General features: G+C 39.2%; 1 protein-coding gene across 4 annotated transcripts; it reads right to left on the reverse strand.

Annotated features, from left to right (window-relative positions):
- ADD1 (adducin 1) lies at nt 1–27,184 on the reverse strand (the record flags this gene model as incomplete). 4 transcript variants are annotated; one of them, XM_079534271.1, is made up of 16 exons in its annotated part: nt 1–353; nt 4,278–4,373; nt 5,108–5,290; nt 6,040–6,196; nt 11,328–11,420; nt 12,276–12,365; nt 13,737–13,838; nt 16,811–17,155; nt 18,923–19,099; nt 19,466–19,564; nt 19,695–19,838; nt 20,085–20,234; nt 21,295–21,375; nt 24,479–24,630; nt 25,743–25,905; nt 26,990–27,184. In XM_079534271.1, 16 exons carry the CDS (start codon nt 27,182–27,184, stop codon nt 1–3), a joined length of 2,580 nt encoding a protein of 859 aa, XP_079390397.1. The 4 variants fall into 4 exon arrangements, with proteins under 4 accessions (XP_079390397.1, XP_079390398.1, XP_079390399.1 ...); XM_079534272.1 differs by lacking the exon at nt 11,328–11,420 and having other exon boundaries at nt 5,108–5,208; nt 6,012–6,196; XM_079534273.1 differs by lacking the exon at nt 5,108–5,290.
- Between the last annotated feature and the right edge of the window lie 93 nt (nt 27,185–27,277).

Here is a 27,277-nt window from a genome sequence, read left to right on the forward strand (position 1 = left end):
TTAGGAGTCACTCTTCTTTTTGCTCTTCTTCAGGAAGGAAGGAGTGCGAAACTTCTTTTTCTTTTTCGATGGGGACTTTCCTGGAGATTCATCACTACCTGCATCAGCTGCCGTCCCCTCCTCAGCTGTTGGAGTCGCTGGTTCTTCAGCAGGCTGAGGCTGGGGTTCCTTATCTGCTGCCGCAGGTGATTCTGTTTGGCTTTTGGACACATCTTCATCGCATCTCCCTTCCTCCTTTCCTAAGGGAGGGAAGCTGAGTGCTTCTGAAGGCTCATCAGGGGTGAGATCTGGGAGGGTTTGCTTCAAAGTTGCAGCATCACTGTCATCTCTGTAGGTCTGGTCCTGCTGTGTCTCTAATGGACGGACAGAGAACAGCACAGTTAGCTCATCGTGTCCCTGGGATAGAGAAAGCCCAGCAAGTGATGGTATGTGCTCTCTATAAAATAATAAACTAAAATATTTACTTCGCATGAAAGCCTTTGTAACAGGTCTGTCTTCTTTAGCTTTCAGCACAGAGACAGAAATAAGATATTTTTAAGTGTTGGGTTTTTTCCTTTCTTCAAACCACAGAAGAGCTAAAGCTGAACTCACTCTGTGGGCATCGTGCAGCAAGAACATAACTTGAGACTTCTCGCTTGTGTCTCACGTAGCATTTGCAAGCAACACGAGACTTAAGTACAGTAAGCAGGAATTGAACCTACAGTTTTCACTGGTATTGAAGACAGCATCACGAAGTTCAGCATCTTGATTTTTTTTTTTTTTTTTTTTTTTTTTTTTTTTTTAAACTTGCTGGGATAGCAGTAATTGCTGATTTGTAACTACTGTCCACCGCTGGCTTGCCAGCTTTGAACTGCGATACATGGATTTCCATAATGTTCTTCCATGAGAGCTAACAGATGTAGTTTATTAATGTCTTATCCTATCACAAAGGCTTCACTGCTTTTGCAAGATATGTGAGTACGAATGATGGACTCTTGTCACGTAAGTAAAATCCATGTAGTTTATCCAATTGAAAGAGCTCAGCAGGTTATGCGATACAGCAGCTCTCACCCCTGGATGAAGGAGGATCAAAAAATCCACGTCCAGAGGTGAATTTCAGCACTACACTCCAGCCTGTAGCACCTCTCCCATGAACCACCATGCTTTACACAGGTTCTGTTGAAAGCTTTCCTTTCTGCATACATAATTTAACAACTATCACATCTAAAGTTCCCTCCCTGCACTGAAGCTGAGAAGTGTCTCCTTTGTGGTGTCAAACACATCTCCACTCATGTTATGTAAGGAGAAATCTGGAACAAAATCCAGGCCATTGGCATTGGCAGGCACAAAAGAAAGGCATCTATTTTTTCCCCAGTTTAAAAGTTCTATTATTGTTGGTTTTGTCTTCAGAACTTCATCTTCAGAACACTGAAGGCTTTCAAAAGAATTTACAGCAGATAGTTTATACTTTCCCATTTTCCCTAGGGAAAAAACAAACCGTCCATTTCATTTCTGCCAGACAGACCTGCAATCCTACTCCACATCACAGGGCTGTTCTGTGAACACCTGCAGGAAATCAACCTGTTTTCCCCAAAGCACCACAGCCATCTCAGATGTTAAGCAAACACAGCAAACCAGAGCTCAGCTCCAAATGCTCCACACATGTTAGAAGTTTAAAGGTTACAGTGCGAGAAGGGCATAAAACAGCAAAAGAGAGAAAGCAATTCTATTTACAAGCTGTCTCCTGAGGCTCTAGCCTAATGTGTACAGCTGTGTCATATACATGCACAGAATCATAGAATGGCCTGGGTTGAAAAGGACCACAATGCTCATCCAGTTTCAACCCCCTGCTATGTGCAGGGTCACCAACCAGCAGACCAGGCTGCCCAGAGCCACATCCAGCCTGGCCTTGGATGCCTCCAGGGATGGGGCATCCACAGCCTCCTTGGGCAACCTGTTCCAGTGCCTCACCACCCTCTGTGAAAAACTTCCTCCTAAGGAATGAAGCAGCACCCACAGCTCTCTGCTGCCACTACCATCTTCTTGGATTGGACTTCACTGAAAGCAGCAGCCTGGTTTTTAGAACAGGTGCCATATTTGACCATCAGTCAGATTTGCCATTTTAGAGCTTCTTACCGTGGGCACCTGGGAAGCTCCAGGCAATGAGACAGCATTTGCCAGCTGGCCTAAGCAGTGCATAAATAGAACCAGTTTTGTAACTTGTTAATCCAGGACCATCCTTCCCAGATTGCCAAATTACCGGCATCTCTACTGAACAGATTAGTGTGAAGCAAACATCTGCTCCCTGTGCATCTGGCTCACTAAGGGCACTGCTTTACCAAATTAGGAAAATTTATCAATTAGACAAAAAATTGCTGCAAAACCTATTCACAGTATAAGAATGAAACAATACCCCAGAAGTTTCAGAAGGTGTTCTTTTCTCCTGCCCCCTTCAGAACAGTCAGGCCTACAGTCATTCTCTCCCTTTCTATTTTGGCATAAGAGAGCTTTGAAAAGTAAAATTAATACTTTTATTTACAACCAGCATTTACGAAAATAAAGGTTTCTGTTTTTAAACACAAACTTATGAGGACAAACATACAAACTGGGCTATAACTGTCAACATGAAACACTTTTCTGACTTCAGCCACACTTTAACAGAAAGGATATGAGAAAAAAACTTGAGGAGTGGTTGTAGACAGAGAACACTGCCAGCCGGCAGAACTTCTGCCAGCCAAAATTGTCATGGCCTGCAATTTCAATTGCTTCCGTCTCTAAAATAAGCATTGTATGTTTGTCCTGCAAAACTTCTATGCCTAGAGGAGTCCGTAGAACAGCACTCTGTTTAAAAGAACGCTCCGGTTTTAGAAGCTCATTAGTAGCATCGCAGTTTTCTACACTATAACTTAATATTCATATCTATGACAAACACACTGACTTATGGATACAACAGGACACACAAGTGGAGCGGGCCAAACATCCTTGTTAATTTAAAGTATAATCTGAGGCAGCCCTGCAGAGCCGGCTGAAACAGCTGTCGTGTTGCTGCCACCACGTACTTGCTGTCATTCCTTGGCAGCCAGGCTGTGAGCAGTTCCATTTCCACTTCCACACAGACCCCTGCTGGATTATCAGTTTCAGCCCATCTCAGTGGCAACACTGTTGCTCTGGAGTAGATAAGGAACTTTCAGCACACAGTCTAAGTCAGGCAGCAGCAAACTTGGGGCAGAACTCTCAGACCTGCTTCAGCTACAGCTGGGAGACAACTTCAGACTATTCCTTTTGAAACTGTAAGGAATCGGACACAGGTATGGAAACACACAATGTCACTTCTGCAGCGTCTTTCAAAGGACAGTGCATTGTCACACAGGGTCCATAACTGCCTAGGACTTCATGAAACAAAGAAATCAGGGCCTTGGCTGAAAAGCTGCTTTTTAAAAAACACACAGCAACAACAACAACCAAAACGTAGAAACAAAGAAGCAAGAGTGAAGCAAAGCACGTAAGCCAGTCAGAGTATGGAATGATACTTACTATGGTAACAGGTACTCTTTAGCATATCCATCTCCTGTTTGTAACGCAGCCACAAGAAGAAAAAAGCACAAGTAGAGAATCTATGCATTCATCACAGCCATTGTGTTAAATTAGAAGAATGGTTGCAACCATTCTTATAGAAACAGAATGAGATGAAGTAGTGAATGAAAGACTAACAGACAAGTGATATATTCCATGTACGAGGTAAAGGAAACAAGACAAAAATCAGATTACACCCGTTCAAGAATGTTATTTTATCCTTTTGCAAGGAAATTACAGACTCTAACAGCCCTGTCTCATTTCAGCTTTAATTACCACGTAAGGTTAGCAAATAATGAAACTAATATGGAAACTGAATTGGAAAGTTATTTACTGAGGTGTAATCCAAGTACAATAACATTTAAGAAATGTGCAATCAGTGAAGATTTACCAAAGCATTTGATTTGTGTCTGGCTCAGCACCAGACTTTTCATTTCATAAGAGCAATTCTTTCTTGCAGAAAATAGACCAAAAAGATAAATCAGTTGGTAAACACAACCGATGACAAGGCAATTCTGCAGGGATAATTTTGTCTTTATATTACTGCACACTTCTTTATTATTGTAAGCAGAACTCCTGTTACAGGTCAGTGTCGTATGTTTTAGGCAGTATCCAAAGAATACCAGAAGAAATTGACCCTTAGTAGATAGTAGTTGACAGATGTTCATGCGTCAGTCACCAGCGATGCAGTTAGTGGCTGCCCCGGCCCCCAGAGCAGCACTTACCTTCCTCTGCCTTCATGGGGGTGCTCGGGGGCGTGCAGGCTGAGCTGTGCTCAGGGGGGCTTCTCTCTTTCTGTTGTCTGCCGTCTTCTGAAGGTTCTGCAGATGGGACAGACAGACACTGAGAAGGCACACAAAATATTTCAGCATGGGAGGACACCAATGTGTCCTTTTGCTTCATGCACACGAAATCTGAACACATTTTTTTCTGAATCAACATTCTGTCAGAATATTAAATACCATCAAAACAAGCAAAAGAAATTTCATATCGACAAAACTGTTCAAGCCATGGTTGTGCTTGTTTTTGTTCTGTTTTTTAAACAAAAGAATATGAATGATGTAATTGTTTATGATCTGGAACGGCACGCTGTCCTAAAAAAATTCATGAGAAAGATCACTAGGAAGTCATGGTCATAAATATGAGGGGAAGTGCTATCAGACCGATCCAAGACAGTGCTCTTTTGCTTGCTTTGAATGTTCTGCTGAAATTTGGAGTAAATAAAGTTGCATACTAAGAGCTAAGAATGAAGGATTGCACAGATGATCAGAGAAACATGCAGCAATTAAGTGATTCAAAACCGATTTCACAGTGGTTTGCTTATTTGCTATTAGTAAGAGGGCCCCCTCGCTGCCAGGTTGAAACAGCCGAAAACATTAACAGAGTGGTACATCATACATCAGGAACAGCACAAAAACATTGCTCCGGGCCATTCACTCAAACAATTATGAAGTGAAATCAGTCCCACAGATAGGATTCAAATGACAGAATCTCCGCATGATGTACAGAATTTGCTCCTTAGATTGCAAGTGCAACTGTGCCATATTCATAATACCTGAGGCCTGAGCCAAAAGGTCAGGATTGGACCTTAATGCTTTGATCACTGCCGTGTGAAATTCCTTAAGGGAGGAATTCAGCCCATCTGGCTCTTCTTGGCTGACACGTGTGATCCCAGTCCCCAGAGAGTCCAATACTTGCGTAACTGAACATAAAGAGTCTCCAGGGGTTCCTACATTTTCTTATCAAGAAGCAGAAGCAGGGAACACACACTGTTAAAGAAATCACACTTCTGCCTCCTGCATCAGTTTCAAACCTTAACAGCAGAAGACAGAAGCACTGTAACTAGCATCCTGTAAAACTTCACACAAGTAAAGCAGGATAACTCCTTTGGTGCAGGATAACTCCTTTAGGTGCAGGAACAAACTTGCTCTGCTAAGATTCTCTTGTCATAAGGGCCTCTTTTGCTGGGGAAGTCCTCATGATGTGTCATTTCCAAATAGCAATTTTGTTCTGTGTCTTCCCAAATCAACAGATTCTCAAATCCACAAATGTCAGCAAGTTAGAAAACTGTAGCTTTGTCACTAAAAGCTGCAGCATCATCTCACCCCAACCTCAACTACCTCTGGTGCTAAGGGGAGCACAGCAGAACAGAACAAACCACTATACTCTGCAGTACCTAAATGTTTTTTATGAAGATTCAGGCTTTCAGCTTCCTAACAGCAGCAAGTGACCATACTGAACATCCCAGTTTTCCTACTAGGATAATTTTTCAAATCAATTTGATGCCTTTTACCAAATACACTGTAACACTTCCATCGCACTTTCTATCTCAAACATTCTTTTAATATTCTTCATACATACTGGAAAAACTGTAACACACAAACAGAATAATGTATCCATAGCCTTTGCAGACAATCCATGTTCCAACGACTCGTAAACTTGCTTTTATTACAGTCTACCACAGAAAAAACACGCAGACAAACCAACCTTCTGGTCCCTTCTGCTTCCTTTCTACTTCTTTGCGATACTCCTCCAGCTCTCGATCAGTGAGTTTGTTGAAGGGGTTTGGTCCTGTTGTGCTCACTATCACTTTGGGCTGATACTCCTTCTCAATTATTGCCTTCGAAGCAGTCACCAGTTCTCCCTGGCAGAAGAAAATTAAGACACATCTGCAACCCAGCAGTAACTCGCAGAATGCTGAGAAGTACAGAGGCTATAAAGCAACCAAAATAAAATGATAATCTGAAAAATGCTACGCTGATTTTCATTTGTATTAATAATTTAAAAGAAAATATTCCATGTATGCTTTGTTTCCCCTCCTTTCAAATCTACAGCAGGTTAACATAAAGGAGAAGGCAGGTGCTGACTACTTCTAGAGGCACACCAGTATGCCCACTACCCACCACTAAGCACTAAGCCAAAGAGCAGCCAGCCTAGCTGAAGGACGGGGAAAATCACACAAGTAGCAAGTTGCTTTTTCTCCCCACAAAAGAAACAGGATAGTAGGCCCAAGTTCAAGGCCACGTGGGCACAGAATACCTGTAGAAGTTACATGACTCAGCTCATAGTTTCTGTTGTTTTGTTGTCTTAAAAAAAAAAAACAATAAGAGAAAAGCCATTTCTAGCAGCTACTGCATAACATCTAACAGATGTTACAGTAAAAAGCCATCTTGTGTGTGTGCTGTGTGCACTGGATTAACTGTTAACTATAAGCAATATTAAGGTTAACCATAAGATTATGGGTTAGCATATTTACATCTATAATACTTGCCACACAAGCTACGTAAAAATGTTACACAAATAAAGTTAGCAATTCTAAGCATAGCAAGTCTTCATGAACAAAGCAACTGCATCAGAGACTCTCGAGTGGTAGGACTGTAAGTCTGTTTTCTCTGCTCAAATAGAAAAGACTGAAGCCATTGGCTTTTCATCATCTCAGACACAGAAGATGCTTGCCTGGATACCTGCTGTATCCCCCAGGTCACTTGTTTTAGCATTTGTCTTTCCAAAGGACATACAGAGCTCTAGTTTAGCTTGACTTTTGGTTTGACATCACCAGTTTAGAAATGAGCCCCACGTGGTCTGCATCTCCTCTCCCTGTGAAGCCTGAACTGTCTTTGTTATTGAAAAGAGGTAACAGAATTCCATTACCAAAAAAGAATGGGGTATTGATTTGCTTCCGTCATATTCAAACGTTATTTGTGTCAATACTTGAAAGAGATCATGAGAAAGCAGAGTTCAAAAACCACCCGGAGCTGAAAGAAGACACAAACGTTCTATATCCACACTTGGTGGACAAACACAATGAGATCTTCACTGCAGAACTGAAAACTAAAAGAAGGCACAGTACTCTTCTGGATGCTAACAGCACTTCTGACAAACTGCCAGTACCAAGCTGGTCATTTTTAGTGCAATAAATAATTTGAAGCCAATGTATTTGTACTAGCTGAGTATGTTTGAACTGAGAGAAGTAATACTGAAAAAGATCAGGCAACAACAGAAACTGGATTAGGTACTGTGGTTTTGATCTCTAAAAGCAGAATTACATTAGAGACCAGAAAGGCAAAATTCACATGCTAAAAACTTTTTCCAGATTATCACACCAAATTTTGCTCAGTATCAATAATCCAGGACAAAGGTCACTAATGAAAATTGTATTTTCATTATGTATTTTCAATATGTATTAAATTGAAAAGTGTAGAGTGATCAATTTAAAGAGGAAAATAAATCCAAGTAGTAACCTGGTAAGGTTTGCAGAACGATTCCTCTAAATCACATAAAAATCCAAGAAGGGATGCACTGCTTCACAGAGAAGGCCACAGAGCAGCCTTCCAAGTCTAGTGCAGAGAGACATCAGAAAGCAGAAATGGAAAAAGTAACACAAGACAGAAGGAAAGGGAATACAAAGGACTAAGTGCTCGCAGAGGATGTAGTACAGATCTTTGAAATATAATGCTAAAGCAGACAGACTTTGCAGAGTCTGACCACGCTGCCTGGAGATTCCTACAAACATTTGCAGAAACTGAATGTGAAAATCAGTCTGGAGTTTCTTTGTGTACTGAAGAGGCTGCAGAGAAGGAATACATTTCCACACAGAAGACTGGCACCGTCTCATCAAACAGGGCAACGAAGGAAAATGAATGTTGTGATGATTCACCTGCATTAAGCTGATTCTAGCATTAGATCCATGACAGAAGTTTAATTACAGAATCACAGAATTGTAGGTGTTGGAAGGGACCTCCAGAGATCATAGAGCCCAACCCCCCTGCCAAAGCAGGTTCCCTACAGCAGGTCGCACAGGTCGGCATCCAGGCAGGTCTTGAACATCTCCAGAGAAGGAGACTCCACCACCTCCCTGGGCAGCCTGTTCCAGTGCTCCGTCACCTCACTGTAAAGAAGTTCTTGCACATGTTTGTGCGGAACTTCCTATGCTGCAGTTTCCAGCCGTTTCCCCTTGTCCTGTCTCCACTCAACACTGAAAACAGTCTGGCCTCGCCATTCTGCCCCCCACACCTTAGATATTTATAGACCTGGATCAGGTCTCCTCTCAGTCTTCTCTTCTCAAGGCTGAACAGACCCAGTTCACTCAGCCTTTCCTCATAGGAGAGATGCTCCAGGCCCTTCACCATCTTTGTGGCCCTCCGCTGGACTCGGATTTCCAAGAGATCCCTGTCTTTTTTGTACTGGGGAGCCCAGAACTGGACGCAGTGCTCCAGATGAGGCCCCACCAGAGCCCAGTGCATGTGCAAATAGCTGAGCATCGACATTCTCTCCACCAGAGGAGAAATTACATCCAGGAACAGCATGTCTTTTTACTCCTAAGAACTTTCTCGGGGCCATACAGTCCCACAAAGGTCCAAGAAAGCAACGGTCAGTTGATACATAATACATCTTCATTCTGAACATGGGACTTCACATATCCAAAGGAAATTTTTGATTACCAATTTTGCATTTCTCCACCAACTTTACTGCATGACTGTCGTTCACCAGGCAAGCACTTCATTGTCTTCTCAGGGACAGACAGGGCAAAACTGGCACCTTTAGACATGCCAATTTGTCTCTTAACCAGACACAGTTCACAGTATCTACCTAATGTTAGCAGTCACACTTATACAATCTGACACGAATGCAGTGCCATTGTCCAAAGAAAAAAGAGGAAGGAGAATCTTAGAGGACTGTTTGTATAAAAGTCACCATTAAAACAGTGCCACCTCTAAGGCAGAACTGAGAGGCTTCTCGCAAGAGCAAAGCCATAGAATTTTCATTTTAAGGAAACAGACAATTCTCCTGTACTCATAATTCTCCTGTCGAAAATTTATGTGCATTTTTATCAGATTGTAGAATGGTTATTGGTGAGAAGAACCAGCATTCCCTCTCGGTCCAGCCAACAAGTTCAGTTAACCAGCTCTGTAACAGAAATAACACTTCATGATGCAGCAGTTTGCGCTGCGACGCAGCAGGGCTTCTCAGAGCACTGAAAAAGCGAATGATGAGGCAAAACGGAGAACTTACTACTGCAGCCAAAAAGCACAACAGACTCAAAGCACTGCATGCAGACTGTTCACAAACAGGACTTTTTTCCAATACGACAGAATTTAATTCGAATCTTAATGTTAATTGAAAATGCAAAACATTTTAAGCCTTACTGCAGTTGGATGGGACTTTTTACTTTAATTGCAACTGAGTGTCTCAGAAATTGTCAAGAGATGACTTTTAATTATCTGGTACCCAGAAGTCCCCAAGCCCCCGGTGTGCAGGTCTCCTTAATGCTTCCTTCCCCCTCCTTGTGATGTTTATGTGGTGCCATAAGCTTTTATTGCCTTTTTTCCACAGTACTGGATTAATTTTCAGCATCATCTTTTAAAAATTTTATCTTTTAGAAACTTTTCCATCAACAGGAAATTCTCTAAGCACTCAAGTCACAATACCTATGAAGATAAGAAACGTAAGGAAATTGGCCACTCCTATGTAACTGCCATTTGGATCTAATGTTAGACATTCCAGGAGGAAAGCACTTTCACCACACTACAAAGAGGAAACATCACATGGATGTTTAAATTCTAACAATCAAACTGAGAACTATTTGACCAGTTTCACAGAAAGACTATTCAATAGTAATGCTTGAGAAATACTACAGATGTCTGCAATGAAAGAAACTGCCTGTGTTGTGATTACCAATGAATATTGATTATAAAAACCATACTTCACTTTAAAGTTATTATTATCAAGCAGAAAAGCTGCCAGAATAAAGAGCAGGCACTGCCTTGAAGTATTTTATTTACTTCTCTTCTTAAACCTGGAAATAGTATTTTACCAATTTTCCTTTCAGAATATGGATAAAACAAATTGTAACCTGAAAAATCCCTCAATCAAATCCTCACCATGGTGTGTTGACCTGTAACCCAAACTGACTGATTACACAAGGAAATGCTATAAAGTCATGGGATTTGTAACAACAGCGTAATTCAAATTATTCTGTTTTTTTAATAGAAAAACTATTTTTATATTCTTACAATGAAATGCCAGGCACAGCCTAGACCGAGATTTTAGCTAAAATACTGCAGTAGATGAGAGACAGATGCTCATCCACACCCTGTGCTTCTGTGCTGTATCACTCCTAAGAAAGCCCTCCAAAACCTGGGAGAGAAAGACAACCAAGGGCTGAGTGTTTCCAACTTGCAAACCTGTTCACTCAGCTTCAAAGACAACCAGATACACATTTCTTGAATTTATTCTGCATTTAAAGCATATTACTTTAAGCACAAGTGTGGATACATTCTGAAAGCCAATATATTTTGGATGTGTGGGGCTTTAGTCAATAATCTTGAAGCGGGAGAAGTTTTAAGGAAACGACTTCTAACAGCGTAGGATCAAAACCTGACCCGTGATGTGACACCGGGCACGTGGATGCCTTTGGAATTACCCTGATGTAATCAAACTCACATTAAGCTAATTCCAAATGGACTTCAAATTAGAAAAAAAAATAATACTAATAGCATGCAAAAGAACCCAACTACATGCAGACCCTAATCAGCACCTTAATAGCAAAAATATTTCCCAATCAGTTTCTACAGACAAAGAAAGACAAAAATCCTTACAAGACACTTTAACAGGGTAAAGCAACTGCTTGTATAATTGCAAATACATAATCTGGAGATCAACCTTATTTTTTTCTACAGCTAAATCATGAGCTAACAGAGGGAAGAGGTCAGGGTAAGGAACAGGTACAATGAAGGGTGCACAACAGTATTTAGAGCAGTATGACAGGGCAGTACCTTTCTAACAGACAGAGATTTAGCGGGACTAAAGGCCTGCTCTGTGAGATCGAGCCCTTCAATAGATTCCGTACAGTCTGAGAGGGGAGCATCCTGCAACAGTAAATTGAGTAAACAGAGCAAACCGAGCCCAGGCTTTAAAACATCAACCAAGAGCATTATGTGCTTGCTAAAAACATGCAAAGAAACAGTAACTGGTAGATAAAACTGCAATGACAATGAATTGACATGCACACAATACGAAGCCCAACATAAGTAAAGCTATGGTCACAATAAGACTTGCCAAACTTCTTAAAGTGTACCACAAATGCGTTTCAGGGCAGTTACAGCACTCAGATGTACAGATTTTACAGTCTTTCAGGTGTGTTTAATAGAGTAACTGCATAGCTCTGATTCTTATTTTATTTTGAGCTATGATTCCAGTTGATAGTTGATGTCCATAGCATATTCAGATATAGCGCTTGGAAATTTTACTGATGTGTAACAGCTTTCTTTCCCCAGTCTGCTCTTCAAATAAAATATTATGTAAGATATGTTTAACACACAACACTGCTGCCCCATTGTAAGCCTGCTGTGCTCAAACAGATACATAACCTTGGAGAGCAAACAAACAAGAGTTGTCACATAGACCAACTAGTTTTGGACAAGAATCTAACCTATATAAATAAGCCTTCTGAATGTCATGCATTATGTTCAGCAAAAAATAAAGAAAAAAAAAAAAAAAAAAAAAGAGGAGCATCCTCCACAGACATGCTTGGGCTACATGACTGAAGCCTCTTAAATTTCTGATCCTGAGCACTCTTGCAAAGACAACAGTGTTACCTCTAAGACTTACCTTATAAAAAGTTACCCTCTGCCAATTAAAGAATAATTTTATAGGGACACATTAGGTGAAAGAAGAGGACACAGTTGATTAAATCAATGGTTTTAGGCATTTTGTTCTCTCACCTGTACAAGACTCCTGTCCACAACTACACCAGAAAGAACCTGCGACTGAGGGCCTGCAGTTTTAATATCTTGTAAATTTTGCTCTCGGATCTGGAAAGGAAAGCAGCAGAACACAGTCACGTAAACAACAGAGGAAAAACTTTTTTGTTTTGTTCAAGGGGTGGGTGAACCTGCCAGCAGCCTGCAACTAGTGTAGACAGCTATAGCCCTACCCATCACTAAACTGTGCTTATTAACGCCGGTTGGCACGTCCCACGTTTGTTTGTTTCACCACATTTCTCAGACTTTGGCCCAGAGGTACCACAGCACGTGCTGTCTCTTGTTTTTTAGTCGTGGTTTGCCGTAAAATTGTACAGATCAAGTCACATAAGTAAAGAGAGAAGCACAGAGGTCACTTTTATATGTTTGTTACGCATGACGTGTCCTTTACAGGTTGCTGTCAGCCCAGTGTACCACAATATCATCTTCCTCCAGAACTTACTGTTTATGTAAAAATACATGCACACGTGTATACAAACATAACTTATTACGATAAGATACTTCTTATTTCAGAAAGTGAAGAACTATAAAGTCCTGCATCTTCAGTACTTGTTTCTGAATTATTGCCTTTGTCCTCAGGAGAGCAAAAATTTCACATCTACCCTTTCAGACACTTCATTCAAGTTTTTATTACAACAATATTTCTGTTTCAAACAGGAAGAAACCACTCAGCAATTTCACTCCACCTCTTATTTCAAGTGATCATTATTTTACATTGCTGAAGCAGGAAAAGCAAAAGCTCTGTCAACTTCATACAAGACCTCTGAGCACAAATCTGTACTCCTGCCACGAACCCCGTGCAGAATTTACCATGACATAACACTGTCTCCTGTGTTCCATATGGCCATCACTTAGGAGTAGGCAAAACATCCAAGAACAAGCTAAGTACTAATAGGATGCTGGTGTATATATACCAGCAGTGAAATTACAAAACCGTGACAATAGTTTAAAGAAATAAAATGATAAAATGAATGTATTCAATGCTTTCCTGTTGGAAGACTGGTGACAAGAAGATCTGAAATCTGCATACTGGATAAAATACAATACAGAGAGAGAAATCTGTAAACTTTGTCTACAATTTCAACTGGTGAAATCAAAACAGATCACTCATATAAGAGCGTGATTTTAGGGATTAAAAGTACTGCCATGAACTCTGTGGTGCTCATCTCAGAAGTATCTGGTCTGACAGTAACAAAAGACAAGACAATAGAAGTCTTCAAGCAGTGGACAGTAATACCATCTTTTTCTGAGATGAGTTCAGAACAACTAGGAATTGTTTCTGTATCTAGCTAGAAAGGAGGAAGGCAATACCAAAGTCATCTTACTGAAAAAATTCCATCACAGTGAAGTTAGTCCACCAGCAGCATGCAACTTAACATAATAATAATGAAATAAATACAAAAAATTACTGCTATTACCAACCTTGTTCCTCATTTCTTGGACCTCCTTTGGATTAGTGTTCAATGGAACAAACAGGTTAGGGACAGCAGAGGTGGCAGTTCTATGTACATCCTCTTTAGTCCACTGTAACGTCAAGAACAGTTGAACAGTCAGAATTGCTGTAATGGCTATGGACACACAGCAGCAAATTCACATAAGAATTGATCATGCATTATACATAACAGAGAACTGAACCAATGATTGCATTCTTCTATTTGTTTCTAAGAATATTTAAGTTGCTTCCTTCTTCAGTAATATAAACTGCACCTTCAGATACATTTCTAGGTATCAGAATCATTTGATTGAGTCAAGCAAGTAACAATAACAATAAAGACCAAAGAGCTGGTTCAGCTTGCAAATAGCTTCCACCCAAAGCGATGCAGTTACTACAGCTATGTGCAATTCAGAGACTATGAAGACTAAGAGCTTTAAGCTCTTTTTCTGTGCACTTGACCACTCTGACAGCTGCAGGGTTTCATGTTTCTAGGCACAGTCTACTTCTCACTTTGTGAAGAGATTTATAGTAATACAGGAGTAGAACTCCAACAGGATTTGTTATTTGTAGGGACACTTATCAGAAATTTCAAAGTGAGTTCACACGCATTCAAAAAGGACACTGTTTCTCACCCAAACAAAGTACAGCAAGATCCAAGACACGAGTTCTGAAACCCTGTCACTGCCATGTTCATTTTCTGCACTTGGTGTTTTTACAAAATAGCACGAGAGAGACAGAGAGATCATTGATTCAATCCTCTGGTACTCAACAGACATCAAAGCGAACTTAAAGCATAAGATGACAGAAGTATGAAAAGCAATGTGATGCCACTAACCAGGTTTAGTGAATGATTCTGTACTGTGAAGCAAGAGTGGGCATCACCAAAGTTTTGCATTAAAATCAGCTATTTCAGCGAAATGTTCTGTTTCCAGAATTAGTTTCTGCACAGACAATGTGTAGCTGTATCAGCACAGCAACCTAGAGGAACAGTTTGGTGATGTCGAATATTTTATAACTTAGAGCTTAAAAGGTTACAAAAATATCCCAAACACAAACTGTAAGCGCTTTATGGGTTCTTCATAGAAGGTTGCTTTATTTGATCAGTGCATTTAGTATGAAGCTGCTTTCAATTTGCTGCATAATTAACTTTACAACTCGATACGTTTATTATATGTGGTGTCCTGATTTTCAATCACTATTGCATAGAAAATGCACTCAACAGTAAAGCAAACCTGCTTGTAGAGCAAATGCTATGCATTTTTCCTTAATAACTTCAAGAAATAATAAGATAGCCAGAAACTGTCAAACTTCAAAAAGCAACAGAATTTTAAAATGCTTTGCAACTGTAAAGTAAAAAATGGAATGAACATGGAGCTGTGAAATACTCACTGATGATTATCTTCTCAGATAAAAACTACTCCAGCTTTTCATTAAAGATAATTTTTAGTCAAAACAAATATAGAAACAACCTCAATACAACAAGCTATTTTTTCTTATGTTAATAACAAGCATTAAAAAATTCAAATATACAAACCTGTTGCAATGCATCAATTTTTCTACTGCTTCAGCATATCATTAAACAAGACCAGTTTCTGAATTTTGCTTCAATTTTTCACTGATTTTTCACATATAAAATACTGCCTACTCGGTGAGCAAGGGTTAAAAACACAACATGCTCCAAATGCATGCCTAGCTTTAAGTTTTCTTCCAGCAAAGGACAAACTATGGCTAAGTTTAACAAAAAGTTGATGGTAGAAACACTGTATGTTCACTTCTTAAGCCAAAATAACAGAACAAAAATACCACAGACAGAGAGATCCTTGATGGTATTTTTTCCAGGTGTTCCTGTATTTTAACACTGGATGTTTTAGTGCACACATTGCCTGAGTATTCAATGCATGGAGGTATTCCAAAGATAGAGAACTCTGACTGTAGTTAAAGTCGACTGTAGGTAAAGTTGAATTTTGAGAGGGTAAATAAGGGGAAGGAATATTTCCTTTTCAAGAGCACCAATTCTATCTTTCATAACTTATCTGTCACCACCCTACTACCATACATACTATTACTACTGGAACACCACAGAACTCATTTGCTAGGTATGAAGTCAGCTGTTACAAAAGCTTGCTCACGTGCAAATCCCTGCCTGCATTTTAGAAGCCCTGCATATGCCCAAGAAAATAACAAAACCACAGTTACAAACCAACAGTATTGATGTCCATTTGAAAGCATTTGATAGTTTTGCTTCTTAATTAACATATCTTTCAGTGCAAGATTTAACTGTAAGCAGCATTGATAAACAAAAAAAAGCACCGTTGCAGAATCTATCGATTAGTGCCTGCTGATGGCCTGAGCTGCACTTTAGTCATGCCGCACCCAGCTGGTACTGGAGGAAAGACTTTCCATTTATGGCCATCTACTTACATGCAACACTACATGCAGAAGGCAGCTGGTTGTGAACACTCAGAGGCTTTGGGGAAGACAAAAGCATAGTAAGCAAGACAGAAAAGGAAGCTCAAGAACATTGCAAGAAAAACTGCTTAAAGAACACTTAAGTACTTTGAAATCAACTCTATCTCTCACACATACTTACAGACCTCCACTGGCTTGCAAATTACATTGGCATATGTAACAGAGGGTAACATTTGTTTTGTTATTTGTACAACACACTGAATAGTTAGTTTCCATTTTTGCTTTCATTGAAAAGCTTTCGTGCAGATAGAATGAGCAGCTTCCTAACAACGTTGTCCTTAAACTATTTGAATGCAGAACATACTCAATCAAAACCATGAATCAATCTGTTTGGCCATCAGCTTGAAAAGCCAGAAGAAAAGAAGACCAGATGCTTCAAAGTTTTAAGCAGTTTTAAGCCTTATGAAGGGATAGGGTTTTATAACTCACATCTAAGAAAAGCCCAATGAAGTGGTTAGTAAAACGCAATTTAGTTTTTTTATGTGAGAAAGAAGAGAAGGAGAGTTATCTTTTTCTTCCCAAAGCCTCCGAGTGCCAGCCACCCCAAGTTGCTCTACATCATCTAACTATGAACAGTAAGGTAGGCACAGACCAAGCAGTTGGTAATACAGCTTGGCACGCAGACACCGGACGAGAGAGACTGCAGCAAGGGTTTCACGTGATCGTGTGTAATGTTCGTCCACACCTTAGTCTTCGACTTGGGGCTGCCACCATTCTGCCCTTCTTCAGAAGCATCATCCCCTCGGCCAGAGTTCAGCCACCTTGTCTTCTCTCGCTGCTGTTTCTGAAAACTGTGTCTGAGGGGGGAGCAAGTGCCTGATTCGCCATCGCTAGTGAAGGAGTAACCCGTGACACTAGCTGGAATCTCAACATCGCTGTACTTTTTAGATTTCTCTCTCAGAGCAGGGCATCGGTATGGATAGCCAGTTCTGTAACCCTGAAGGAGCAGAAGATAGAATTAAGCCTTCCCCATCACCATAGTTTTCCATAAGTTATTGCGTTTCATTGACTGCAGTAAAACGAAAGTATGAATCAAATTTGCTGGCTGTTTCTCACAGTGCTAAAAAGCAAGGACACAAAAAGCAATTGGATGATAAAAACTTAGGGCACGTAAAAGGATCTCTTCTAACTCGTAACAATCTAAAATGCAGCACGTTTTATAAAACTGAAGGTTTCTTTTTTCAACAAGATCTGCTTTTATATCTACATTCTCTATGTATGCTTTTCCACTTCCTCCAAAATTCTTTTTTTTCCCCCTTTGCCTCCTGTAATAGTAGCATCCTATTTCCTTTTGACTTTGCTTTCTCAGACATTTTGTTCAGCACTTTCCCTAAGAAAAGGACATTTAACAGTTTATCTAAGAAGCCTCCCCTTACCAAGTATCTCCAAAGAAAAACAGCATGAACAGTCTCTCAAAGCACTCAAATTCTTTAGAGACAAAACTGTAAAGAAACCCTATAGCCATGAATACCTGGACTTAGTTTTTGTTGCGTAAGTTTTATGCATTAAGCATATGTAAGCATATGTTATCTTGGCTGCTGTTCCATGTTTTAAATGATTGAAGTGTATCTTGACTCCTACCTACTGCCTGATGCAGCTAACTGTCCAATCTACTATGTGGCTATTTGTAACAGTAAGGGCCTATAACAGATGACAGTAAGCTTCTTCATGCTCTTATGCTCCTAATAATGCTGTGCTACTTCCCTTCATGATCCTGCTTTCTGTTTGCAATAAGAAACATATAACTGATGCTCCCTAGAGAAGATGAAATCCAAATGAATCTGCCAAAGATACCAGTCAGTGACAAAGGGAGCCCACTGTCCTTAGTTAACTACATTAATAGGCTGATTGTTGTTCACTGCATTGATGAGAATTTTTCTCGACTTCAGGATATCAATGATCAGTCCATCTCATAATGAAAATATTAGATATTCAAATTGCTATGAAGTAGGGAGATTTTTTTTTCCATACCACAAATAGGCCACTGACCTAAGGGGAAAAAACATTATTTACTACATAGTAGATATGATAAAAATGTTTCAGATATCATTGTCAGCCTGGATCCTGCTAAGGTCATATGCATTAGCATGAAGACTACAGTTTACTCTATAAAGAAAATCAAATTAAATCAGGAGTGTTGATCACCACTATTAACAGTCACCAATGGCAGCCATCTTATGGGAAGAGTTTCATCTTTCCCATCACAGCTGGATAACAAACTTTAGCAGGTGCTCATCCATCACAGACAAGATTTTACTCATTTTATCTGAAGATGAACTTATTTCTTTGTTTTGGAGTTTGCCTCTTGGGCTCTTCTAGGATCTGTAGTGTCTAATAAGTTAGAAATCAAATCATTCTGGGCTCTGCACCTAATATTGCCTTACACATTTTGGGAGGGGCTAGGAACAGAGGGATAAGAAACAAAGGACTGAATGGAAATGTTACATCACACAAAGATCTGCCTGACCAAAACGAAAACCATCAGATAACAGATACCAAGGAAAGTTGTGTCTCCACATAAGACACCTGAAGAATTCTTTGGATGCTTTTCATGTTGTCTCCTTTTCTGACAGCCTTTAATCTTTGGGAAGGAATGGGCTGCAGGCTGTATAAAATTACCCTAATCACCTGCAGTCCACTTCATTGCACCTAAGTGTTTTATACATCCTCATGCAAAACAATTAGACAACAAGGTCTCCCTTACCAGATTATCGAGCATTCGCATAAGAGCTTCAAATTCCTGTTCACCAATCTGCCATTTTGGATGGGATACAGAACCATCACCTGATGGAGACTCAGGGGAACGAGACTTGGCTTTATACTTTCCAGGATCTAACAGTACTAAGTTGTCTGGTCCACCTGCACTGGCCAGAGTACGTACCTTAAAAACAATACAATCAACTATTAGTTTCTTGAGGGAAGAGGAAAAAAAAAAACAAACAAGTGAAAATCAACAAACCAAAAGAAATCTACTTCATTTTCAAGGTAAGCCAATCAACTGTATAAAAGTTGCTTTAAGGTTCTAAAAAACACTCTTAGAAGGATTCACACCATAGCAATGGTTCTAGCTCAGTATTTGGATACTGCTGGTAGAACCAGTGCTTTGGATGTTTGGATGATATAATGATTTGACAGATAACTGCATTCATTTAGATCAATAGCTTAACCAGTAAAATGCACAACTATTAATCTGTTTGAAGGTCAGTATAGCAGACTGCAGTATTAAAATAAACACTAAAATTCTTACTTGGATCTCACAGGCAAGCACTAGGTTATGAATATAGTAGAAAGCCTCCTCAACAGTCTCTCCAACTGACACTAAGCCGTGGTTTCTTAGAATAAGGACCTAGAGAGTCATTGCAAAGAAGATTAACAAAAATGATGCAAGTATTTTCAGTGAATTATATATGGATCCTGATTAAATAACATCTCCCTTCCCCCCCACACCTCATTTAATTTCAGCTGTAACTACTGACCTTGCTTTTAGGTCCCAAGTTTTTCTGAATAACCACCTTTTCTTCATCATCCACTAAGATACCATGGTAGTCGTGATAAGCTACTTCCCCTAGAGAAAGGGCTTCAGGAGATATTGGCAATAGGCCACACTTCATTGCAGAAACCTGAGAAATATAGAAACAATACACTTAACTTGTTTCAAGAGGAAAAAAAAATTAGGTATATACATATCTGGAAAACTATTGCTATATACATAAATATAGATAGATAGATAGATAGGCAAATATTAGACCACTACAGAAGCCATAAAGGAAGCAAAACAATGATTAAGAAGAGACTGACATATTTATGCATTTGCATGCGGGGAGGGAAATGGAACACAGACAGCAGAAACTAAACAACGTGCTCACCGCTGCCCCTGCTGGGGTATGAATATGAACAATGCATTTAACATCAGGTCGAGCTGCATAAATTGCAGAGTGCAAAGTAAAACCAGCTTGGTTTACTCCCAAGTTAGTGCTTCCACGGTCAACTACATCTCCCTGAATATTGATTTTAACCTAGAAATGAAAAGAATTTGTTTCATAAATCAAAAACTGACAGAAATCTGATTTAACACAGCATCTACCTCTGAAACTTTAAAAATAAATTTCTTCTGTTATTCTATTTCCATTTTAACAAGTACTTACATTTCTGCTATAAAGATAAAAGCAAACAGAGAAAGTTAAAAATCAGCCCACCCAACAACACAAAAGCCAGCATGTGTTCCTTAATCTCTTCTAAAAGATCCGAACTAACAAGAAAGGGTAGGTCTTACCTTCCTCATTTCCTTTTCTTACAGTTTTTTTAATTAAAATTTTACAGGCTATTAAAGGTGGAGTTGTGTAAGGAACAGCCAAACTTCACAGAAAGCCAAAGGGGGAGTATTTAGGACCTTTACTGTCACAAGCAACACCAGTCTGAAAGGTTACTGCTCCACAAACACCTCATCCCTCTGCTAGAGGTTACTGATCTTAAAGGAGTCGAAGCAAAAGAGTAGTGTGAAAGCTTCCATTTTGTTCCAGCATAAGGAAGCCCACCGCATTAACTCAAGCTGCCTTCAGCAGCAATGTAAACTTAAGACAGATGCTTACAAAAGGCTTCCCATGAGCTAACAGTTAAGAGTGCAGTGTCTTCAACTACTACCATCAAAACTCAAAAAGAGTGTTTATCTGCAGTCTCAGCTAATTGTTAAATGATTAAACAATGTCAACTGAATTAAGTATCTGACAGAATGTCTTGACACTGAAACTGGCATTTGTGTCAAAAATACATGTTGTTTCCCTTAACAAGCCTGACTCAGCAGCCAATGCTTTTCAAGGGTATGATGTGGTTAATTTACTCAGAAGATCTGGTTCCTGTTTACATCTTGATCAGCTGGAGGACATCTGATGATGAACACGGGGAAAGAAATCTTTCTTAAAAGACACCTCAGCAGTACCAAAGCCAACCATGCTCAATAAAGCAATCCTAAACATGTAAAAAAATAATTTAAGAAGTATTCTCTAGGATAGAATTTAAACACTTAGAAAACATTCAACTGTATGTATTTTACAAATGTGAAAAGTTATCACTGCTTACCAGACTGGAGGCAGTAACTTCACTGTAAAGAAGTCCAAAAGGTACAATGAGGAAGTGCTCCTGCTCAGAATTTACTCTGGCCTAAGGATAAGAGTAAAAGTTAAGTTATTGGGAATATTTTAATAAAGCATACAAGAAGGCCCAAAAACATGGAAGTTACTTTTAATTCCTGAGTATGGAACAAGCAAGTATGGCTATAGCACATGCAATACAACTTTCAGGTATGCTGTGATAGATGGTCAACATGCTTATGGCACGCTGAACAGACTCAGATGGTAGGTGCAGGCCAGCTGTTCAGGTTGGTGGAACACTGCTAAGTCCTTACGTTCTGTAGAAAAGACAACTAGATAACTATAGATAAAAAGAATGACATGGTGATAAATGCAAAAAGGTGTTGCATTTTTTTTTAAGAATGAATTTATACTTCAACTGTATTTACACTCCAGTAAAATAGAAAGTATAAAAGAAAAAGTAAGAAAATTTAAGAATTTGGCCCACAGAGTTAAAATCTCTTGATGCTGAGTAGGGTTTCACCACTGGTCCTGGAATGCCATGTGAGATAACCAAGTTCATAATACAAAAATAATGCTGACTTCAAAACATTCACAGCTCGGAATGCATCAGTTTCAACACTGCACCATGAAAAGTACTGGACAGATAATTTAGGAGTTTCTCAGTGGAGAGTTAAAATGGAGAATTAAAAGAAATAAGTCATGATAACAAAACTGCTCATTTCAGAGATTGGGCCAGACGTGTGTTTCTCTGAGCTCACGGAGATCTTTTAAAATGATGTTTAGATACAATTTTATGAAGTTCCCTGCTTTGCTACTTGTCAACACAGAGTGACTGAAGTTTGAAGGAAGCTCTGCAGGTAATTTCATCCAACCCACAAACGTTCCACTGCCTCAAGATGCACCTACTTTTTGCTCACTCAGGTCTTCTACTACTTTCAACATTAAATGGATCCGTACTTCCTACTGCAGGAAAATAATTTTTTTAACAAGTAATTGATCGGTGTCCTGAAAGTTTATGGTACAAATCTGCCTTCCTTGATAACCAGCTGATTACATGCCATAGCACACAAGCACTGAACTGCACCAGCTAGTTCAAGTTAACCTGTACCTTTATGAATCACCAAAATAATTCTCCATTGCAGAGTTTTAAATGATCTAAAAAATCTTTTACTTAATTATGCAAAACAAAAAACAGGCATTATTAAAATGCCCCAAAAGCTAATGAGAAAGCTTGAGCATAAAAAGATAAACAAACAGCAGCATCTCCCAAACCACCCTACTTCAGGATTAGATCCAATAAACAACTCATGCCCTCGAAGCAAACCAAGGCCAAGTGAATGAAGTAGCTGCAGCAAACCTGCAGTCTCAAATTCTGCCTAGCCCTGGAGGCCCCCATGTTTACTACAAATCCTTTTACTTGACATGAAAGCTCTTGGTAACTCTGTAATTTCGCTGCTGCGTCAGGACTGCACCAGTCTGAACACTTCCACACACAGATTGATAGGGATCCAGAGAAGCAGAGGTATTGCAATCAGCTCTCTCATATGCTCACAAAGCATTTCTCCTCCATCTTACGCAGTGGCACTCCTCACAGAAGGTTGTTTTCATCTTTTTAGTCTATTTTCCAAGAAGTACACTAGTGGCCTTTAACTTCAGTGTGATCACCTACAAATTACATCACTCATTCACAATGAAAGGAAACCTGGAGTCAAAATCCAGCTCTGAATCAGGTGATAACATCTGCCACATTCTAAAGAGCACCCTACTTCCACAATACCACTTCATATATAAGCATACAGAACAAAGATGAGACTATTCTGTCAACGCAACAGCCTTGTTCCACATCAACTTCTCAAGGTAAATTATATCTTAGTCACCTTCCAGGCATAAGAGTTAACTATCACTTGTGATTGCTGGTGACAAATGATTAACCAAAAACTTTCCAACACTGCTTTGTCCTTCAAAAGCAAAATACATCCAAAACATTTCCAACATCTCATACTCCAAGTGCCCTACCTTCCAACTAAACTGCTAACACGTTATCCAACTTCATTATCTAAGCTCTCTTTCCTTCTCTTATGTAAAAGAAAACAAACTTGATGCATTATTTCCCAATTATACGGCCTTAGTTGTGCCTCTGGGCACACAGCTCCTCATTACGCTTAACTTAATATCTAAACTCAAATATTCCCAGGGCTAAATATGACACTAGAAAGCCATCTCTAAAACTGCTTGCCTGCTATTCTTTCACAGCATTAATATTCCTTTTACAAAAGCAATTCTCACGTCATGTATGAAAAATCAGCTGTTTACAAGAACCACTCTGTTGGATACGTTCCCTCAGTAAAAGAACAACATGGTCTAATCAGCACTGCCTGATCCTGCACCTACTCATATTGCTTATTATCTTCATCAGTTCATAATACACCTTGAAATCTCAAAAAGCAAAAATAATTAAATTGCCATATTTCATTCAGATTGCAATTAAAAACTGAAAATACATCAACGACCACCTTTACAATGTGGAACAAAACCCTACAACAATCCAGCTTTGTTAGGAAAACAATTGACTGAGTTGCACACCACAGCTGTGACTTCACTCATGAGACTCATGTTGATCATCCTTCTGGCACACAAAACCTCCTTGATTTGACCTCCTTGTCATTCTTACTACTGATGCCAGCGATTACTCAGTCACAAAGAAAACTGTTGGCATGCAACACTAAGCTAAACAGTCCACTCATGTTCTGAAATACTACAGTTTCTTTTACAAAGAAGTCTGAAGAGAATTGTCAATGAAATTGAATAGTATTACCAATGAAAAGATGGCTTAGCACTTCGAAAATGAAGACATCAGCTTGCAGAATAATACATAGAATTACTCAAACCATTTAAGATACTCAAAGATTCAGTCTTTTAAGAACCTTAAATTTCATTGTAAGACTTTTCACGTTCACTCTCCTAAGACACTATTCAGACTATGTAGCTGACATCCAAGCCATTTCAGTTCTTATTCTTGAGATGCAATGACTAATCTCTTCACTATTATACTGCTTTCAATACCACTTTGCTCTTCTTCCACACAAAGGGAAAAAGACAGATGATGGAGGGAGTCAGTTCACTTGTATTCTAAAACAATTGGTTCAGTTCTCCATTGATTCAATACTCACTGTTATATGATTGTAAATAAGCTGAGACCAGCCAAAGAGATCTGCTAATCTGTAGAAAGCCGCCAATTTACATCGTAATAACTTCTCCCCTTTTTCATAAGCAATGGAATCAGACCCCCTGAGATCATTCACTGGTGTCACCATGCCAAGGCCTGAGAAGAGAAAAAAGCACAAGGCAGTTGTGTTCAGTGTCAGCTAGAACACAATAACAGTCATCTCAGTTGCAATGGCTTTTCTTGCTAGTTAATATCAACATATTAGCCTTAGAAATGAAGAGCAAGATTTAATTACTGTAGTGTCATAATGTATATTATGACACATAATATTATCAACATAATTAAGATCTCTGACAAGATCTTAGGTAGAGCCAGCACAAGTTTCCTTCTTTAATGTTCATTGGGGTTAAGGTGACAATAAGTTCTTTAGCAAAATCTCATATAAAATACAACTGTTCATTGATAACAGAGAATTGTAACCTCAAATATTCCACTTTCTGAAACATACAGGTTTTTATCCCTGGAAAGAAGAATTATACACCCAGTGAGGTCATTTAATTGAGAAATAATAAATGCAAGCTAAATTATAGTAAAGCATTACAGTTACTATAAGTCTAGTTACAGTGCATTGACAAGCATGATTCAGAGGAGCTGTGATAAAGCAGAATCTGCCATGACATCATCTCAACTACAGATTTATTCTGGAGCACAGGATTGTTTTATCCTAACACAAAACCTGTGTGTGCACATATTCTCACATATTTGGGTGGTTTCTTCTTTCCATGTGTGCGTTTTTGGGTTTGTTTTTTTTTTTTTTTCTTTTTTTGTTTCTTTTCTCTTTTTTCTGATGTTTCTTTTCCCACTTCACAAAAGAAAGCTGTGAATAGTATTTCAATTGCAAAAAATAGTTCTCAAAGACCTTTGCTGTTACCAGACTATGACTGAGATTCATCTTCCTGTAGACAATCCAGCTGGTAAACATTATAACATTTACATTTTCAACTAATGTTCACTTATCAGGCTTATCTTTCAATTAAGACATTCTTCTTCAGATGGCTTTTGATATAAATCACACACACAAATTACACTGTATATCACTGTCACTTAGAAACGAATCCACTCATTTTCTGTTTGCAGTGTTCCAATGAGAGAACAAGGTAGTATGTGAACTTCAGAGAACACAATGAAATTCACAGCATTCAACGCTGTCTTCATGTTAAGCTTTTCAGACAAGAGAATTCAACTACTCCACGTTCATGTGCACTCACTCATGTTTAACGCAGCCATTCCGCCTTGTGGTGCTGCTGGGTAGACATTTGGCACATTTGTTGTCATAAAATCTGCAATCTGCTGCAAAGCCAATAAACCCGTTGGATTCTTCCCCTTCTTAAATTGTTCCTGGATCATAGACTCCAATTCTTCACAAAAAGCCTGCAACAGGACATTGCATGTTGTAAAGCACATACACGCGAACTTCAGCTTTTCAAACACAGTTTCTATAAAGTGCCTAAATGAAAATGTGCTGTAACTCTTCTCCAAAACAGCTCAGCATAGCACTACTGGGTGCACGCTTTCATTTGAAAACGATGCTGTCTGTAGCAACAGCAATACGGGAAACTTATTTTTTTGTAAATGGAAATTTCAATATTCTCTCTCCAAGTAACACACGCAATTGACTTCAAAGAAAACAAAATCTGGAAGAAAAGTAATTGGAAGAAAAAGAATACATCAGTATGGTTCAGAGGGAACTGAGTCAAGAAGGCATGCAGGAACACATGGTCACTGCATCTTGAAACAATACTTTCCTTTGTACCTGTGCATGCGTGTTTCTTTATCACTGGATGAAGGAAAACAAGATTTTAGATTGTTAGTAGGTGCTGCTTTTGAAAAAAAATACTGGAAATTGAAATATAAGTATTCCTATCAGTAGGTAAATTATAAATCAAAGAAGTTGGTCCCACCTGAAAACCAGCAGGTGTACCACCACAACCCTGTTCTTGCTGAAGACAGGTCATAACACATTCTGTATCTAAAGTCTCCCATCAGTTACGATAAAAGGAACAAAATTTATGAAATAAGCTTTGTTATGTGAACTTTCTCCATGAGGAAAATATCTATAATCCTCAAATTATTCAATATTTCTAATTGTGCACCTCTTCTGGAAGAGATGTATGATAATATTCCCAATGTCAGATGACAAAAACCTGAACATAGGACAGAGTTGGTTTGCATAAGCTACCCTCAGGAGAGTTACTTGATTTCAATACTTAAATGAATGTTAAATATGAAGCAATTTTAAAAAATGTTTTACTGTAAGTAAATAGATGATATGAAAAGAATGCTGACTGCTTACATACAGAATTCCGAAACCAAGTCTGAGAGGCTTCTTCATAAGCAGACAATAAAACTTCAACCAGATAATGAGAGAAAAATTGGGCTACTAACTTGAGAGAAAGTAAAAACAACAGAGTTAGTAAATTCATCGCCTCAAAGATGGAGCGTTTTCTTTTCTTACTGGGCTTTGAAGAATCATGGAGACTCTCTTCTTCTGTTCCATCATGTTAAAATCCTGGCGAAGATCAGGTGCCATATTCCTTTCTCTCAAGTAATCTGGATTATTTTCATCAACTCGATCGAAATATCTCTCTTTATGAGGGGCTGTTGTTGGAGGTGGTGAGGTCACCACCGCCGCACCAGAATCACCATTCATAGTACAGCTTTATGGAACCTGAAGAAGACAAAGATGAGCAAATTAAACAAGAAAATAATGGAGAACTCAGTAAGCATTTCCTGTTGCAGAGAA

This window comes from Tetrao urogallus (genome assembly GCF_951394365.1).
Source record: "Tetrao urogallus genome assembly, chromosome: 4".
Taxonomy (NCBI): Eukaryota; Metazoa; Chordata; class Aves; order Galliformes; family Phasianidae; genus Tetrao; species Tetrao urogallus.